The sequence below is a fragment of the Ammospiza caudacuta genome, chromosome 7 (genome assembly GCF_027887145.1).
Source record: "Ammospiza caudacuta isolate bAmmCau1 chromosome 7, bAmmCau1.pri, whole genome shotgun sequence".
Lineage (NCBI taxonomy): Eukaryota > Metazoa > Chordata > Aves > Passeriformes > Passerellidae > Ammospiza > Ammospiza caudacuta.
The window spans coordinates 31,488,271-31,505,189 of record NC_080599.1 but is presented as its reverse complement, the minus strand read 5'-3'; the positions used below and the strand labels follow the sequence as shown (position 1 = coordinate 31,505,189).

At 41.2% G+C, this 16,919-nt stretch overlaps 1 protein-coding gene across 4 annotated transcripts in view; it reads left to right on the top strand.

Moving 5' to 3' along the window:
• The first annotated feature begins 780 nt into the window (after window positions 1–780).
• The window catches only part of SLC44A3 (solute carrier family 44 member 3), a 37,396-nt gene continuing 21,257 nt past the window's right edge, over window positions 781–16,919 (top strand). For 2 of the 4 annotated variants that reach the window (XM_058808464.1, XM_058808465.1), the window contains exons 1-9: window positions 3,168–3,249; window positions 3,754–3,861; window positions 5,149–5,291; window positions 5,727–5,863; window positions 7,299–7,392; window positions 8,735–8,904; window positions 9,428–9,517; window positions 10,122–10,246; window positions 11,922–12,108. In XM_058808464.1, the coding sequence (XP_058664447.1) occupies window positions 3,223–3,249; window positions 3,754–3,861; window positions 5,149–5,291; window positions 5,727–5,863; window positions 7,299–7,392; window positions 8,735–8,904; window positions 9,428–9,517; window positions 10,122–10,246; window positions 11,922–12,108 (1,081 nt within the window). In that variant the 5' untranslated portion in view covers window positions 3,168–3,222. Of the gene's footprint in view, window positions 806–2,632; window positions 2,796–3,167; window positions 3,250–3,753; window positions 3,862–5,148; window positions 5,292–5,726; window positions 5,864–7,298; window positions 7,393–8,734; window positions 8,905–9,427; window positions 9,518–10,121; window positions 10,247–11,921; window positions 12,109–16,919 lie in introns of those variants that run through there. The other 2 variants (XM_058808467.1, XM_058808466.1) reach the window with 2 other exon arrangements.

The window sequence follows — 16,919 nt, the reverse complement described above, 5'->3', positions numbered from 1 at the left end:
AAGCAGGCAGCACCAGGACTCATTCTCAGTGAATAAACTACAGTCATAAAAAAGAACTAGAAGTTTGTTATTAAAGCTTGGAGTCAGGAAGCTTGATTTCATGTTTGATTGTTTCTATATATTCTATGTGACTTCATGAAAAACAGAGAGATGAAAAATGCCCATGAATTTACACTGCTGCTCATCTGTTGCTGATAAACATGTCTGAAGATTGCTAACATGCAAAACATCCTTTAAAAACTACAAGTAGTCTCAGAAGAGTAAATGTTAATCTCCCTTGTTGTGGTTCCCCCACTGCAACACACCAAGCAGGTTGAATGGTTAGAAAATTTTAAAATGTCTTAAAATTCAAATAAATCACTGTGTGTTCCTGGGTACTCCAAGACTGTAAATATTTTCTTTTCCTTTACAAGAAATGTTACATTCTTGAGAGATCAGTGCAGATTTACAAGTGAATGTGGATCCTCATAATACCAATCTCCCATGGAAGTGGCTGTAGTTGGATACAAGATTGAAATGAAGATATCTATTTTATAAAGCCAGCATCTTGTCCACGTAGACCAGGGGACTGAGACCAAAGGCTCCAACATGGGCTTCTCACCAGAGAGAGAGAGCTCAAGCTAGTGGCCAAGTCATTAGTGCTCACAAAGGAGGACCAGTTCTCTAATCCAATACTCTTTCTCCAGAATTCATTTTCATCTCATTTCTATTTCAGCACTACAAAATATCACTTCTAAAGCTCCCTGCTCCTCACGGAGTGCTCGAATGACTCAGCTGCACAACCAGGCTCTATCCTGTGAAAGTGGTAAGACAAAACACAAAATTGATCTTTTGGGCAATTTTTGGCAGGATTGGACAAATAACAAGCGAGAGTTTTTGGTATTACACTTTGGATGTGGGTGTTTAAATCTGTTATCCAATCTGAGCTTTGTTTCCTGGTATTTGCTTCAAGTGTAGCATGAGGATCCTTCCTCATTTGTGAATATCGGCTCTCCGTGGTGTGAGGCTCTGTACACCCATCTCAAACGCTGAGCTGGAGCTCGAAACTGGGAGCCGAGCCCCACCTAGTGACACAGGATAAAAGTACTCAGCTGCTACTAAGTAGAAAAAATGTTTTATTTGATCATGTTTGAAATTCAGGATAAAAACTTAGTAAAATTAAAATATTTAATTTATGATTTTTAAAAAATCCTATTCTAATTGTGAGTTAATTTCTAGCATTTCTAAGATAATTGCTCCTAGTCTAGCTGAAGAAATAAAAGAATCTTGATTGATATTGCTCAGTAAAATCAGGCCTCTACTTCTGATTCCAATTTTTTTTTACATGAACTTCAGTTACCTGGATTTTGGAGTTTATTAAAAATATATTTGTTCCATTTGCTGGTTTCCTCTATTCACAGTAAGAATGGAACACAAAACTTAAAGAGGATCCTTCAAAAAGTGCCAGACCAACAGCAAAATATTAGCATGTGATGACAGCAAGTCATCAGATTCTAATACAGGCCTTCATTACTGGCATTTTTCTTCAAGATGATTTTTCTTAATCAGATAATGATTATGTCTCAGAATACTTTTTGTCCAGGTTAAAGGTTATTAATATTTTGGTTAGCTTTCTTGATATAATAAAAAATTAACTTATCTTATTTTAAAAATGTTAAGTTTCCTGTGAAATTTTACATTTGTGTTTCAAGGGAAAATTACTTTTCCCACACATTTTTAAAGTGCAACAGCAGAAAGTGAAGGGAAAACTATTTTCTCTATTTAGGTTTTATAAGCACAAAACTACTCCTTCGGTTTTAGAACTTCATTTTAATTTTCATCCAAATTCTGAAAACTCCCCAAAATTGATGAATGATGAGCATTAAAAGACAAAATGCTGATAAAGGCAAGAACTATGAGGTGGCTGGAAATGAAATGGATAGTAAATCCTTTGTAAGACAGTTTTCTAGAAATCATTCCTGCTGCGTTTCTTCAGAACCACTTCTTTGGAAGGGGAGGAGGTGGGGGTGGAGGTGTGTGTAAATTTAAATCAGAATTTTAGCAGGTTCTGTCAAAACAGTTAAAATGTCAATTTCGCAACCATTGTATGACTTTGTATGTATGTATGCCCCAGAACATTGTACGTTCTGAGGCAGAGATTCACTCCTTTTTATAAAAGCCCCTTTTCAGATATTAACTATTTACTTCCTTCTATGCTAGTTTGTCACCAAGGTTTCATGCTGCATTTTCTATAGAGAACTGGAATACATGGGTTTGTTTTGCTTTATTGTTCTAGACAAGGCTAGCCTAGTGCTCTGTCTCCTATGCAAGATGGACCAGTTCTTAAACAGTTTTGCAAAACAGCTTCCATTTAATTCAATTTTATTGCAATTGCAGATGTTGTATTACTTCTTAAAGAGGATATTTATTTGTTCCACTGACTGTCAGGAAGAGGACAAAACCATACTTTTAACATCCTTCCAATGTGTAATTTTCTCTAGATAATTGAGCTGAATTTAGTGAACATAAAGATAAATTGGCAACAGGAACAGCACAGAGAAAACGTTATTAAAAGTGGCTAATAATTCCCGAATTCCTCAGTCATCTGAGTTACATGGATTGACCTAATTTGGTGTTATTCCTTTTGTTGCAGGTTATTCCTGTGCATGCAAAATGCATGTGGACATAGATGAGAGTATGTATAGCATAATACAGCCCGTCAGCATGATCTAACTCTACAAACTACAGCCAAAGAGAAGCTGAAAAGGATCTATGACAGGCTGTGTATTGATAATGCAGCCGGATCAGCCGAACAGGTATCGGTGTCAGGGGCCTTTACAGGACGGAACAGCCCCCGTTCTGCGCCGGCAGTGACAAATCTTCAGCTATTCCCAGAAATAAGCTAATGAAGGGGGAAATATAAACCTCCCACCGCGGGCGGGGGCCCTGTATAAACCTGCAGCTGTAGAGGAGCTGCCGGACCCCGAGCGCCTCTCCCGGGAGCGGGAGCGGAGTGCCCGGGGCACCAATGCCGCTCTCTCCCTCCCTCCCGCGCGCAGCGGCCCCGCGGCCCCGGGCACACACGGCGGGCGGAGCTGCCGGAGGTGCCGCCGCCCGGCCCGGCCCGGCCCCGCGGCGCCGGAGCCGAGCCCCGGGCAGCCTCGCCCCGCCGAGCCGGCTGCGCCCCGGGCCCGCCCGCCGCCCCCGCGGAGCCCGGCCCGGCCCGGCCCGGAGGGCGCGGCCATGGAGCGGCGCGGGGGCCGGCAGCAGGTGAGCGCGGGCCGGGACAGCGCGGGGGGCACAGCGGGCAGTGCGGGGGACACAGGGCGGGCAGTGAAGGGGGCACAGAGCGGGCAGTGCGGGGGCACGGAGCGGGGGGCACAGAGCGGGCAGTGAGGGGGGCACAGAGCGGGGGGCACAGAGGGGGCAGTGAGGGGGGCACGGAGCGGGGGGCACAGAGCGGGCAGTGAGGGGGGCACAGAGCGGGGGGCACAGAGGGGGCAGTGAGGGGGGCACGGAGCGGGGGGCACAGAGCGGGCAGTGAGGGGGGCACAGAGCGGGGGCACAGCGCGGGCAGCGCGGGGGGCACGGAGCGGGGGCACAGCGCGGGCAGTGTGAAGGCAGCGCGCCTCGCCACGGCACAGAGCTGCCAGGTGTTCCGCACTGAGGGGGCGAAGTTACGCGCTTGCTGAAATCTCTGCCCTCTGCAACTTGAGTTAATTTCACAGGAAGTTTGTTCTGTTCTTTTCTTGAACTTTTTTTGTTTCTCTTTAGGACTCTGGAGATAGTGTTTCTGAGCTACCGGAATGGAGACCAGCCGTTTACAGAAAGTGTACGGACATTCTCTGGCTGCTCCTCTTCTGTCTTTTCTGGGCTGGTTTGGTAAGCGTGCAGTTTGTTTGTTTCCTGGAAGGACAAATCAAAATAAGAGTCTGCTGTAAGCAAAAATGAGATTGCTCTGAGAACTAAAGAAGCACATTTGTACATGTTTGTGTATGAGACGTGTTTTTGCCCAGATCCAATCTTTAGTCACAAGTACTAAAAGTAGAAGCACAGATAAAGGCTGTAAAGTTGAGGTTAGAAGGCAGTTGTGCTGGTCTGTGCAATCTGTCTCGACCACAGCCAATATTCAGCTGTACTCACTCAAAGCAGCAGTGGTTAATGTGGGACTGGGGAGCTTTGCTGCAGCCAGCAGTTGGCAAATAGCCACAGAGCTTAGTGATTGTCCTTGGTGTGTGTGAACTGTGACTTGCACCCCATGGGACAGAGGAGAAGCTTGCATCACTGAGTTCTTCAGTGGCTGGAGTGATGGGGAGATAAGCCTTGGGTAAAGCAGTACTCAGAACTTCACCAGTTTCACAGAAGAATTGCTGCTTTCTTGGCACTTGCAAAGGTTCTTTCCAGGGATTGTTTTGGCCCCCACAATGTACAGGAGGGTTTAAACTGCATTCCTGGACAAGGTGTTTAATTTTGACTGAGAATTGCTGCTACTTGTCCAGCAGAGGTACTTAGCTACCTCTGGGGTTTACAAGAAGATGATCTACTGGAACTTTGATCTGGCAGCAGAACAACTAAAAGGTCAGGGCAGTGTCACCTAAGTGACACTGCACAGTGTGGCTTTCTACAGGTTTTTTACATATGTTAAAGATACTCCTTCCTGAAATTTCAGGTAATCTCAATTTTAAATATATTTTGTGTTTAAAAATAATTCTGATTACATTCACTAGCAGCTTCAAGGGCACATCATGGCAGCAATTTTATTGTCCAAGTGTGTCTTGAAGGTCACCCTGTAACATGAGATGTAGTGAGCCTATGAAAAGTCACCATTTGAGTGATCTTGCCTAGTGACACACATGAACATCTCCAGGAACAGTGTTCAGCACCTTAGTAATGCTTTTCTCTTATTTTAATCAGGACCTCTATCTTCCTTCTCCTGTGTTATTCTGCTTAATTTATATACGTTCAACAATAGATGAGGGAAAGCTCTAAGGAAGCATTAGGGCTAAAGTTGCCCATGTGACTTGCTCTGGCTTTGTGCAGAGAGGTGAATTTTAGATTTAATTGTTTGGACCTGGAAGGCAAAAATGCATGACCTAAAAGGAATATTTATTGAATAGGAAGGAAAAGCTATGGTAGCATGCTTTCATATTTAAATAAATATTTTAACAGGTGTTTATAAGTGGCTATGCTGTGGTGGCTGGTGCTGCAGAAAGACTTGTGCTTGGATATGACAGCTTTGGGAACATATGTGGTCGGAAGAACACTCCTGTAGAAGGGGCAAATCTTTCTGGATTGGACATGACTAATAAAAAGTAAGTGCATCAGATAATGTATAAGTCAATCAAATGTTTGAGAACTTAGTAAAATACACATCTTCTAGTTGTCAGTCATATACATCTGTGTAACTATACACTGTTGTGTTGAAAGGCAAAAAAGGTGGGAGTAGTGCAGAAGAGTGACATTAAAAAGTTAAGGTAGAATTCGAAAATTTGCTGTGTTGTTATGCTTTATGCAGCTGCCTTCTTAAAGAGGATCTTAAACGGGACATCAGCCAAACAGGCAGTCATTCTATATGGCAAATCTTTCTACTTAAGGATGTTGCACATTGAAGTTCCCAGTCATTCCACTGACTCCTTTGGAAAAAGTTTCACTTGCTTTGTAGCACTTTAAAAAGAAGGTTCAGAATTTAAACTTATGAAAAACCAAGAAAGCTTGTTTTTTGAGAAGAGGATCTTTTTTCTTTCTAGGTATGTGTTCTTTCTGAATTCATGCAGCCTGGAAATACAAAGCCCCAAAATCAGTTCACTTTCCTTGTGCGTGTCAAGTTGTCCACAACAGCAACTCAACTCTTTGGAAGATCTACAGAGTTTTGCAAGGAATAATGGTGTGCCACAGGGAATATGAGTACCTCAGTGTGTCTGTAGAACAGTTGAGCAGCTTCCACTTTGTTTTTGTTATGGCTCTTACACTAGGGAGTCATATTTTACCATTAATTTCCTGAACAGTTCATGATAACAGAAAATAAAATGTCTTGTTTCTGCTTTATTTCAAACCCACAGTTTCTAGAAATGTTACAGTTCTCTTATGCAAATTAGAAAGTTGTTCATTAACTCCTGCACAGTGCTGAGATTATGTAACAGAAAACTGACTGTTGATAATGAACTAGTGAAGTTTGGTGGGGGTGCCAGTAGGTGACCAGAGTTCATATGTTGTTTGTGACTCTTGTCCAACTGGTTCCTTTAAATGTAATTAAAACTGTGGTGGAATTATTAATTCCATGAAGACACAAGTGGATTTATCCCTCTAGACATTAGATCCCTGCGTTTGCTATTGCATTTTGTTGTAGTTTAACCCCTGCTGGCAACTAAGTACCACACAGCCCCTCACTTCCTAGCAAATCCAGGACACGCCTTGAAATTTTATTTGATTCTGGTGTTCAAGATGAAAATGCTGTCAGAAATAGCTGTTATGTGAAAGAGGCTCCAGTTTATTCATGTCCAACATGTAAATAAAATAATCTGTAGCCTAAGCCTTATTTCATGGGGTGTATATAAACTTCAGACCATATGAATATTAATAGCTGTTATTGTTGGAGGTCAGTATCCCATTATTTTTTTTTGTTTTGCTGTTCTATTTGGCAGAGATTGCTATTTAAATTGACAATGTTTGTTTTAATTTAATTCTGGAGTAGTTTGACATAATTTTGTATCTACAGAAGCTGTAAACACCTGTGAGATTATATAAGTATTTTCAGTCTAACTAAACATAATTGCATCAAATTCCAGCTAAAACTGCTTGCATGTTTATGTCAAGGCAGGGAGAAGTCTTGCATTTTGAATGGCTTGGATTACCCAGCCTTTCTTTCCCAGGAGTGCTGTCTAATGGAGCAGAGAACCTGGAAATATTTCACCTAGATGCCAGCACAAGTTAGGTTTCTGGATACAGATGTATTCTATTCTAACTCAGGAGGGCCTGGTTCTATTGTAGCTTCCATCATTTCAGGTTTTTCTCTAGTCCTAGTGAGCAAGGATTAATGGCACTCTGGAGCAAACAGTGTGCCTGCCCTCCAGGAATATAAGTGATAACTGTGGTTAAGTTGAGAAGGCAAAAGATCCTGCAGAGATTGGTTTATATTTACTCAACTACTTAATTTGCTATTCATATTCCCACTGGAATATCAGGGATGAAAATGGACTGCTAAGGGATCAAACCAGAAGTGCAACAAAACTTAGCTGTTAATGTGGTTTTTCTCTCAATTTTTTACTAATCTTAAGTTACTTTTTTCTCTCTCTGGTTTCTTTTTTTGTTTGTTTTTTTAGGTTCTTTCCTTTGTGTTTACAGCCTGAATGTTTCCAGTTACACAGTAAATCCAAAGGCAGCTCAGCTGTGTCCCACACTGCCAGTTCCACCAAGGTAAGCATGACTGAGTGCTTTACGACCTCCTTCAGTCCAAACAGCTTCTTATGGATTGTTACTTTCTCACATCTTGTATTTGCTTCACAGTCAGGATGGTTTTGCTTTGTTTATTTATTTTTTTGTCTGTGTATCCTTACAAGTTCTTTTATGTGCCTGTGAACATGCCAGTGTCCTGTCCCACAGAACAAACAAGGACTGCATTCCTTCCATTCCTCTTCCTTTTCCAAATTAGGAAAAAGCACTCCATATGAGGAACAGCTTAGCTCCTGCACAAATTTTGCTTTCTCCCTCAATGCCAAGGATGTGGTCTTTGGCCTTGCTTCTTCTCCTGAGCCCAGAAATTTCCATCAGAATAATTTTATAGCCAGATGGCTTGAAGCACAGATATGTGGATGTTGCTGTCTTTGTCAAATCAGGCATTTGTGACTCAAAATTCTTAAACTCGTGATTTTAAGTTCCACTGTGTCATGAAAATACAGCAGAGAATTGGAATCTCTGTGTTTGCAGAGCTAATTCATCTGCTTGGAACAGCAGAAAATAGAACAAAATGAAGAGGAGAGAGCAGGAGACATGTAAAAACATTACATACAGTGGATCAAAAGACAGCGTGTAAATTGATGAAAAAATATGGCATGTTTCACTTATTTCCTCAAATCTCTAGGCCTTTTTTTGGTTTGCCAAGGAAGTCAGCAAAGTTATTCATCTTGCACAAAAATATTACATAGTAGAAGCAAAGCTAGTTAGTAAATTTTTAGCTGTTGATAACAAAACCTCTCCTTTTCAGGTATGATTTTGCCATTGTCTGTTGTAGGGCAGCACTGCCAAAGTGGGACAATAAATTTATGCAAGAAGCTTGGCTGGGAGTGCCAAATAATTTTGTATAAATATTTGGTGCCATTAATTGTACCTTGCAAACATTGTTTTGGTGTGGCTTTTAGAATGCTTAAATATCATAAAAGCAATACAAAGTGGTTTTGATCTAGAATTATCTACAACAACATAGGTTGCAGCTATGTTAACATGAACTTTGTTTTTACATAAATACATGGGAGCAAAGCAGGTGAAGCCAGACTAGAATGGGAATAGGAGCTATGTGCTGATGGTGATAGTTGATGAGAGAGTTGTTAATTTCTTTCCTCAGGCTGATCTTGAATGGATCTGTTCTGGTACAGTGATACAGGCATGATACTGTTAAGGAGTTTATTCTGCAGATTATACATAAAACTACTCTTTATAACAGAATGCTGTCTGTGGAAAATGGCAGGATGGATCTCTGTGGATTTTAAACTGTTTGTCCAGTAATTAATATTTTTTACCACTTTTGTTTTCAACATTTCAGTAAATCCTTTCCATTATTTAATCGCTGTGTTCCACAAAATCCTGAATGTTATTCCAAATATGCATCTGTCCTCATAAGTATGGTTAATGAAATGGATGTTTTTCACCGAATTCTGAGTGGAATATTGGCAGGAAGAGATACTGTGATAGGACTGAGTGTCCTTGCACTAGGTAAGGTTATAAGTAAAAAGTGGATAATGATATTCAATTAAAAGGTTAAAGTGTTTCTTGTAAGTCTATATGTTTAATTCAAAAGTAGACTTTTTCATATTTTCTGGGCACAGTTATTTTTTAAGGAAGAGTGATCAGATTTTATCAGGAGACATTTAATAGACTGGTGAAATGCAGATCTCTATCAGATTCTGTGGTCCATGACATGGTTAAATACCTCATTTTGGAGGACCGTAAGAAATTGTTGAAGAAAAAGATTACATCAGCATGAATACTTGACTCTTACATAAGATGTTAGTAAAAAGCTAGTATTTCCCGTGGTGAAATACATCAGCTATAAGTTTCTTATTATTTAAGTTAGAGGTAACTGTGTGCTTTAAATGTTAAAGAGCTTGCCAGCTTTATTAAATGCTGTTGCTATTAACATTACTGTTTAAAAATAAAAGCCAAAATTCTACAAGAACCTTAAATTTATATTTAAAATGAAAAGGGTTGTAACACTCAAACTTTATGTATTTTTCAGCCTTCTCTTTGATACTGGTTTTAGCCTTCAGATTCATTCAGACCCTCTTCATCCATACTCTGATTGCACTGGTTGTGTTTGGGTTGTTGTGTAAGTATACTTACTGTTTCACTGTACTGAAGGATTAGCAGCTGACCAAACAGCTATCCTTTATTTCCGTGGCCATCCTCAGAAACCTTCAGCTTACCACAGTCATTTCCAAGCTGAGGCCTTTTGGTGCCAAGGTCTGGCTGTGCTGTTCCAGCTGCTGAGTGTTAGGATGATGGTGATGTTTATTGTTTTTATAGATGCCTAGGAACAACATTTCTTTTGGCAGATGAACGCAGTTATGAAAATGCTACTGTTTCAAAGAATGCTTAGTGAACTCTTATACTGAACCATAGGAATCTCTCTGGCTAAAGCTTGTCATTCCATGAAAGTTAGCTTTGGATCTCCACAATGAAATTACATGCCTGAGCTTTGGGATAATGCAAGAAGTCCAAATGTTCTGCTGCGGTTTTACCTCATTCTGACAGGCCATTACTGGAAGTTTCTCTGTGCTCCCTGGTCCTGTGGCTCACTTTGGTGGCCGACAGTATTCCCGAGCCCTGGGGGATGGTGGGAGGGCAGGACACTGGGAAGGGAGGGTGGGCAGGCATCATCCTGCCAGCAGCAGCGTGCCCTGCCTGCCCTCACGCTGCTCTGCTCTGCTCAGTTGTGTCAGGTGTGCTCTGGTGGCTCCATTACGACTACAGGAATGACCCCAGCACTGAACTGGAAACAGAAAAGGAAAATGTAAAATTCCTATTTGGATATGCCATCTTCTCAACAATCATCACTGTAAGTAGCATTTTGCCCTAAGCAACGACAGAGGCTGTAACTTGAAAACTTGAACTACAGGGGTTCTGCAACAATAAAAATAATTCCTAATTCTTTTCAAATTGGAAAATGAGATTAAATTCTAAGATCTTCTTACATTCATTCACATATAATCATAAAATGACAGAATGGTTTGGGTTGGAAAGGACTTTAAAGATCCCTAGTTCTAAATAGATTTTTAGGCCCCCAACAAAACTACAAAAATAATTTTATATATTCATTGTGAAACTTGTTTTTTAGCCTTGCCATACTTCAAACCTGTACAAACTGTATCAGTGTTGTTGGTGTAAAAATGCCAGAATTGTGTTCCATGCCCACTTTGTGCTGCATCAGCTCACTGGAGAATCATGTTGAATGTGCACAGGGCATTGGCTGAGTATGGATATGAGATCTGTGGATTCATCCCACCCTGTCAGCAGGAGAAAGGGGTGGCAGCTCTTTGAGACAATGAAAGGGGCAGTGAAATGCAGGCAGCATTGTCTAGACCTCAAGTTACAGGGTTAAATTCTGTTTTTCTCTCAATGACCTTGTTTTACAATAGAAAATCTAAGTGGCTTGCAACTTCTGAAGAGAGTTTTTTCACTCTGATGTTGCAATGTTAAAAGGAGCCATTTCTCAATTTGAGGGTACAGTCAATTTATACTTCATGAGACATTTGTCAAAGCAGTTGTCCTGTTGTCTTAGAGATAAGTAAGATCCATATGGAATTTGCCAGATATGAACAGTCTGGCAGTTTACAGTGACAAATATAAATGTGTCACAGACCAGATTTTTTTTAATATCCTCTGAAAGTTATGACCTTTTTACATCTGCTGATACTAAAAAGGTAAGAAAAAGTTTCTTTGAGTGCTGGTGTGTTCCAGTACAACTGACTGTTGTTTGCAGAGCTGTGGGAACAGCCACTGCTGCAGGTTATGCTTCAATTCAGAGCTGGTGGCTTCTTTCCAGAGCAGGCAAGAAAACTAGTGAAGGAGCTGCCACTGGTTGTGTTTATTGCTTTAGAGATTCCAGCCTCCCTTTTAATTGCTGGTCATAGTTCCTTGTCACATAGAAAGTATTGGGGATTTTGTGAGATTTTTGACTCAAGGCTTTGTTGTTGGCAGGTTGGGTTTTTTACTTTTGGAAGACAATAATTGATTTAAATAAGTTTTCATTTTATGTCTGCTTTGCTCCTATACATACATAGCTCAGAAACTAGTTGGGTTGTGGACTGCAGGAAAGGACTGGTTCTCCTACCATTGTGAAAGTGAACAGTAGCAAGCTGACCTGAGTAGAAAGAAAGTTTAAAAGTTCATGACATGCAGGATATGTGAAAGCAATGTGCAGTGTGTAATGTATGTTTATGTTTGCTATAAAGCAAAACAGACAGTTTCCATTAGATCAATTAAAGTCTTATGGATACTATTTTGTTAAAAAAAAACAGCAATGACTATTGTAGGAAAATAAATTTTAATCCACAGGCTCTTTGAGAACATAGGTAATGTCTTGGAAGGACTTTCTAATATGTAGTAAGATTGTATCAATTGCTTTGTTGTCATGTCTTTGTGAAATCTGTATCCTCTGATCTCACATTTGACAACTCTGATAATTTTCTTGACAAACCCCTAACAATTTGTCTTTTTATTTCCTGAAACAGGTTGTTCTGCTCTCCCTTATATATGTACTAAGAAAGAGGCTTCCTTTCTCTGTTCAGCTCTTTAGAATTGTTGGCAAAATCATTGGCAGAATTCCTTTCCTCCTGTTCCAGCCACTCTGGACTTTTCTGATTCTCATTGTGTTCTGGGTATTTTGGGTTGCTGTACTGCTTAGCTTAGGAACTGCAGGTAAGCATATGCTTTTCATGTTTCTGACTGAGTGCTAGCCATTTCCTAAATTCTCTTCTTAGATGTGGGACTTCTTGGTGCTGGCGTACAAAATGTGGGCTAGCATTGTTACACAGCTGAGTTGTTTTATTTTATTTTATTTTTTAATTCTTTAATTTTTAAATTTTTTTTACCAGCTGTTACAATCATAGCACAGCTCAAAGGTATTTTATGTTTTGTCTTCCTTCTAACTTGAAAGGAATGCTGATCTTTTCAGCAAGTGATGCAAACAGTACAGAGGACAGCACAAACTTACTGCACAGCAGAGTTATGATAAAGTTTCAGTTTTGAAAGAAATTACTTTTCTCAGATTTCGCATAAGAAGGGAAGGTATATATATTGTTTTTATGAGCAACCTAGTAAAACATAGGTTTTGACAGAGGTGTTCTGGCTGGGTATTTTTAGTGCAGATGTCAGTCCTTGTAAGATCTTCCTGTTAGAAGCATGTTAATGTCTAGCAGTGCACGTGTGCATTTTATAAATAACCCAGATCACGTCTCAGTTACAACCCGAGCATGAACGCAGGTGGGAAGGCGCCGCTCTGTGCGGGCAGTGTCCCGGGTGGGTTGGGCGCTGGGTGTCCCGGCCGTGTCCGTGGGGACACTTTGGGGCCGTCGGGCGCTCGCTGCGCCCGCAGCAGCAGCGCCCGCGCCCGCCAGGGGGCGCCGCAGCCCGCGGGGAGCGCCTCAGGCCCGCCCGCCCGGGGAGCGGCTCCGGAGAACCGGGGGGACAAAGGGCGGCTCGGCCCGCCGGGCTCCGGGCAGGGCTGGCGGCGTGCCTGGGCCTGTCGTGCTCCGGGGAATGGCCAGCGCTGCCCCCGAGCCCGCCGTGCTCCGGGACACAGCGGCTGAGCCGGGCCGCTCCGGGACACGGCCGGCGCAGCGGCTGAGGCGGCCCGCGGGCTGAGCGCACGGACAGCTCCGTGTCAGCCGGATTGCTGTTGGGATTTCCAGTCCCTTACTCTACCTCAGGTGTGCTTTGTGATTCAAATCTTGGAGGACGAGCGCTAAACGAGATCTGGTGTTGAGAATATTCCATTAGGTTGTCGCTCAAATTTTCAACCCAAATATGAGTCCTCTGAAATGCTGCCTGTTAAAGCAGCTCACCATCAGATAAGCTGGGGGTCGTTCTGCTGTTCTGGGTAGACAGACCCACACATCCTGTAATGACAAATGCATACAGAACCGTATGGTTAATAATGCACTGACAGGACACCTTGGTATTATTAATTAGTTTTCTACAATTGTCCTGTAAGTGGAAGATGTCTCTTTTTATTTTGAGTTTTGGGGACTTTTTGCACCACTTGAGAGTACTTCTCTGAAGATCTCCAAAGATATGCTTTCTCTTGCAGAGCAATTTGTTTTCTTCATTGACAAATAGTTACCTGTCTAGGATACAGCTTGTAAAATACAGGTGGTGATTTTCTTTGGTTTGACGCTTTGACATTTTCTTCTCACAGATTTGTTTTCTGGGGCTGTGCAGGCTGTATTTTAAATGCAAATGTACCAAGAAAGCTGAAAAAAATGAAATGTTTACAAAGACACTAGACTTTTTGTCTAATACAGAGAGATGGGTAAATTAAATTGGCTTGCTGCTGTGCTGCACCTGTTCTTAACATTTTCTTTGAATCTGCACTAGTTATATAATATTTATGGTGTCTCTGTATCTTAACAGTTCTGGAGCACTTGATCCTTGCTTCAGCTGTGGCACACCTGATCATTATGTGGCCATGGAGGCACCTTATTTACATCTCCTCCAAAAGTTAGTGTTACGGTGAGAAAAAAGTCCTAACTTTTTGGGGGCTATAGAAAGCTATAGCCTGCACTTGAAAGGTACTTATGCACATGACTAATTTGAAACACATGGATAATCCTATTAAAATCAGTGGGACTACTTATGCATTTTAGGGTAGGCACCTGCCTAAGTACCTTGGTAATTCAGAATCTGTAAGAGCAGCAGAGACTGAGTGAATTCCAGACCTAGAAAACTAGGAGAAATGCCAAGACTTCATGAGACTTTAGGTAGCACAGTGGCACCAGTTAGAACCATTAGCTGGCTAGGAATGGAATTCAGCTGTTCTTTGGAAAAGCTGATATGTCTTAGGGTTATTGAGTTTTATTGTTTGCTAATTTGTGGGTAATTCACTGCAGAACTGAAGTAGCCATGTGGCACAGCAGAGAATGTGTTTCAGCTTTTCAGAGTGCAGGAGCTGTGAGGTCTGCATGGTGAAAATACTATGAATGTAGGATGAGAAGGTGGTGTGATTTTTTTGTGTAATAAAGGTGCATCCTGCAAGCAAGTGAGCAGCAGAACTGCCACATAAAGCTGTGCAACAGCAAAATGAGCAATAAAAATGTGTTTCCTGCAGGGGCCTTGACATTCCTATTACAGTCAGGTAGCTTACCTGTAAATATCTTTACATGAAAAAGCACAAAATAAGATAACACAATATATTGTGTTGCAGGAAGCACTAAGATTCAGTGTATGATTCCAGAACCTTTCCTCACAGTGGGAGGGGCACAGCATATTTTCATGTTAACAGGAACTGATAAACAGGCTCTCAGTATTTTCTTGTCAGTGGCTCTTTGTTTGTGATAAGGAAATTGCTGGACTAGACTTCCCAGGAATTTTTTGTCTCTTACAGCAGCCTGTTGCTGCAGGCATCAGCAACACCTCAGAGCAGCAGCTGCTGAAGAAGGGCATCTGAGCTAAGTGTGTCAGTCCCAAAATGCAGCTGAAGGTGCCACACGCAGCCAGCACTGACTGGTGTCCCAGTGCCCTGCTCTTCTGGCTGCCAGGGCAGCGCTGTGAGTCCCAGGGGAAATTCTCCTGCCTTCTGCTGCAAACACTTGGCCTGTTTGCTTTGTTAACATCACTTCTTTTGAAGTATTGGCAGCAGATCAACACTTGTACTCATCAAAGGCTTCCAGATCTGGTGGTTCAGATGTGGGGTGTTCAGTTCTTTACTGGCTTGTTAATGTCATCGCTAAGAGTGTATGATACCCTGGGAAGTTTCATTATTGTGTCCTTGGAGAAAAATATTCTGTTGACAGATTGAACTGTATTTCAGGCTGTGTTGAAACAGTTCAGTTTGTATGAACAGGTAGATCATACTACAATGATGAGGAAAATGGCATACACTTTTCTTGACAGGTTATCTAGGACAGCTTTAAAGTTTATCTGAGATACTGATATAGAAAAATAGCCTTGCATGTAGTTCTGCTGACAAAGTCAGGCATGTCTGGTATGCCCAGAAGACAGGAAATTGGACAGAGATGTTTATATCATTAAACAGATTTTTGGGAAATAACAAAACTAGTTTACTTTACCTGATCAGCAAAGTGATCAAAGGTGAACTCACAGATGGCTCTGCCTGATTTCTGTGCAGCTGAGCACAGCACTGTGCACATGTACAGGTACAGGGTTGTCCAGGAAAGACAAAGCCATTACTGTTATTACTGCAGGTGGTTATTTCAGTAGGCTGGTAAAAAGCAAATAGGATTAGTTTGCCATATGAACATTTATCAGTCTTCATGACAACAGTACTGAACAAAGCCTGAACAGGTCTATTTTGGAAAAAGAAATGTTCAGGTGGATTGTATGGTGGAAAATGTCCTTAATTCTGCTACCAAATGGTGTAATGTCTTTGTGTGAAAATGGAGAGGCAGGACACCTTTGTGTCTCACTGACATCTTGTTTGCCTGAGTTCCCTTAGTAAAGGCTGTAGGCTGTGGATAATGAGTGTATTTGGCTAGTTGTCTGCTGCAGGAAAAGGCAGTCAAGAGCCTCTGGAAGAAATATGGAAAATGAAAAATCTTTTGAATTCATAATTATATGGTGCCTCACTCATTTTAATGACTTAAAGTAATTATTGTATCCTCAAAAACTCACCTTAAAAAACCCTCACTTTTGCAAACTTAAAACCAGTGAGGCACAGGATGGGGAGGCATGAGGGAGAGTTTGTGAGAAGAGATCTGAGTAGTAGCTTTTTCAAACCATCAAATATCTTGCACTTCCCAGACTTAAAATTCATTTGAATATATTGGAAGCACTACATTGTTTCTATGAATGACCAACCAAACAGCACTGGAGAGAGCTTGCCTGTTCAGCCAATATTGTTAACCTCTCAGGAAAAAAAAAAAATCTAGAAAATATATCTGTATTTATGTACCCATGTAGCATTTTTTTTATCTTTCAAAGAACTCTAAAATAATGTTGCAGTGCTACTGTGGGGTAGATGGATATTTTTCTTTATTTACAGACTAAAAGGCTGCTTCTGAAAACTTAAAAAAAGCTTGTCTAAAGCTGATTGCTTTTTATTGCTGAAACAAATCTTTACTGTTTCTACTTCTAGTTATTCTTGAGTAAGAAGTCTGTGGCTGTAGAAAAACAGGCCAGAAAGGAACCATTTCCTAGATAGCTTTGTGTATGTGGTGGTTTTGAACTTGAATGTGGTGTGTTGTCCTGTAAGAGAACACAGAATCATAGAATCAATTAGCTTGGAAAAAACCTTTGGGATCATCAGGTCCAGCTGTAAACCTGGACTGCCAAGTCCACAAAATGAATACGTGAAGTATTAAAGCTTAGGTTATATTGCTGTTTGAGCAGTAATAGCCAATTCTGTCTCACTTTTTTATTTCTTTCCTGGAGCTGGAATAAGAAACTACTCACCTCCAGAGATTGTTTTATTTGGTGAACATGTTTCTCTTTAAGGTTAGTAGACTTAAGGCTTGGTAAAATAAAAAAAAAAAAAAACAAAAACATAGCATGTT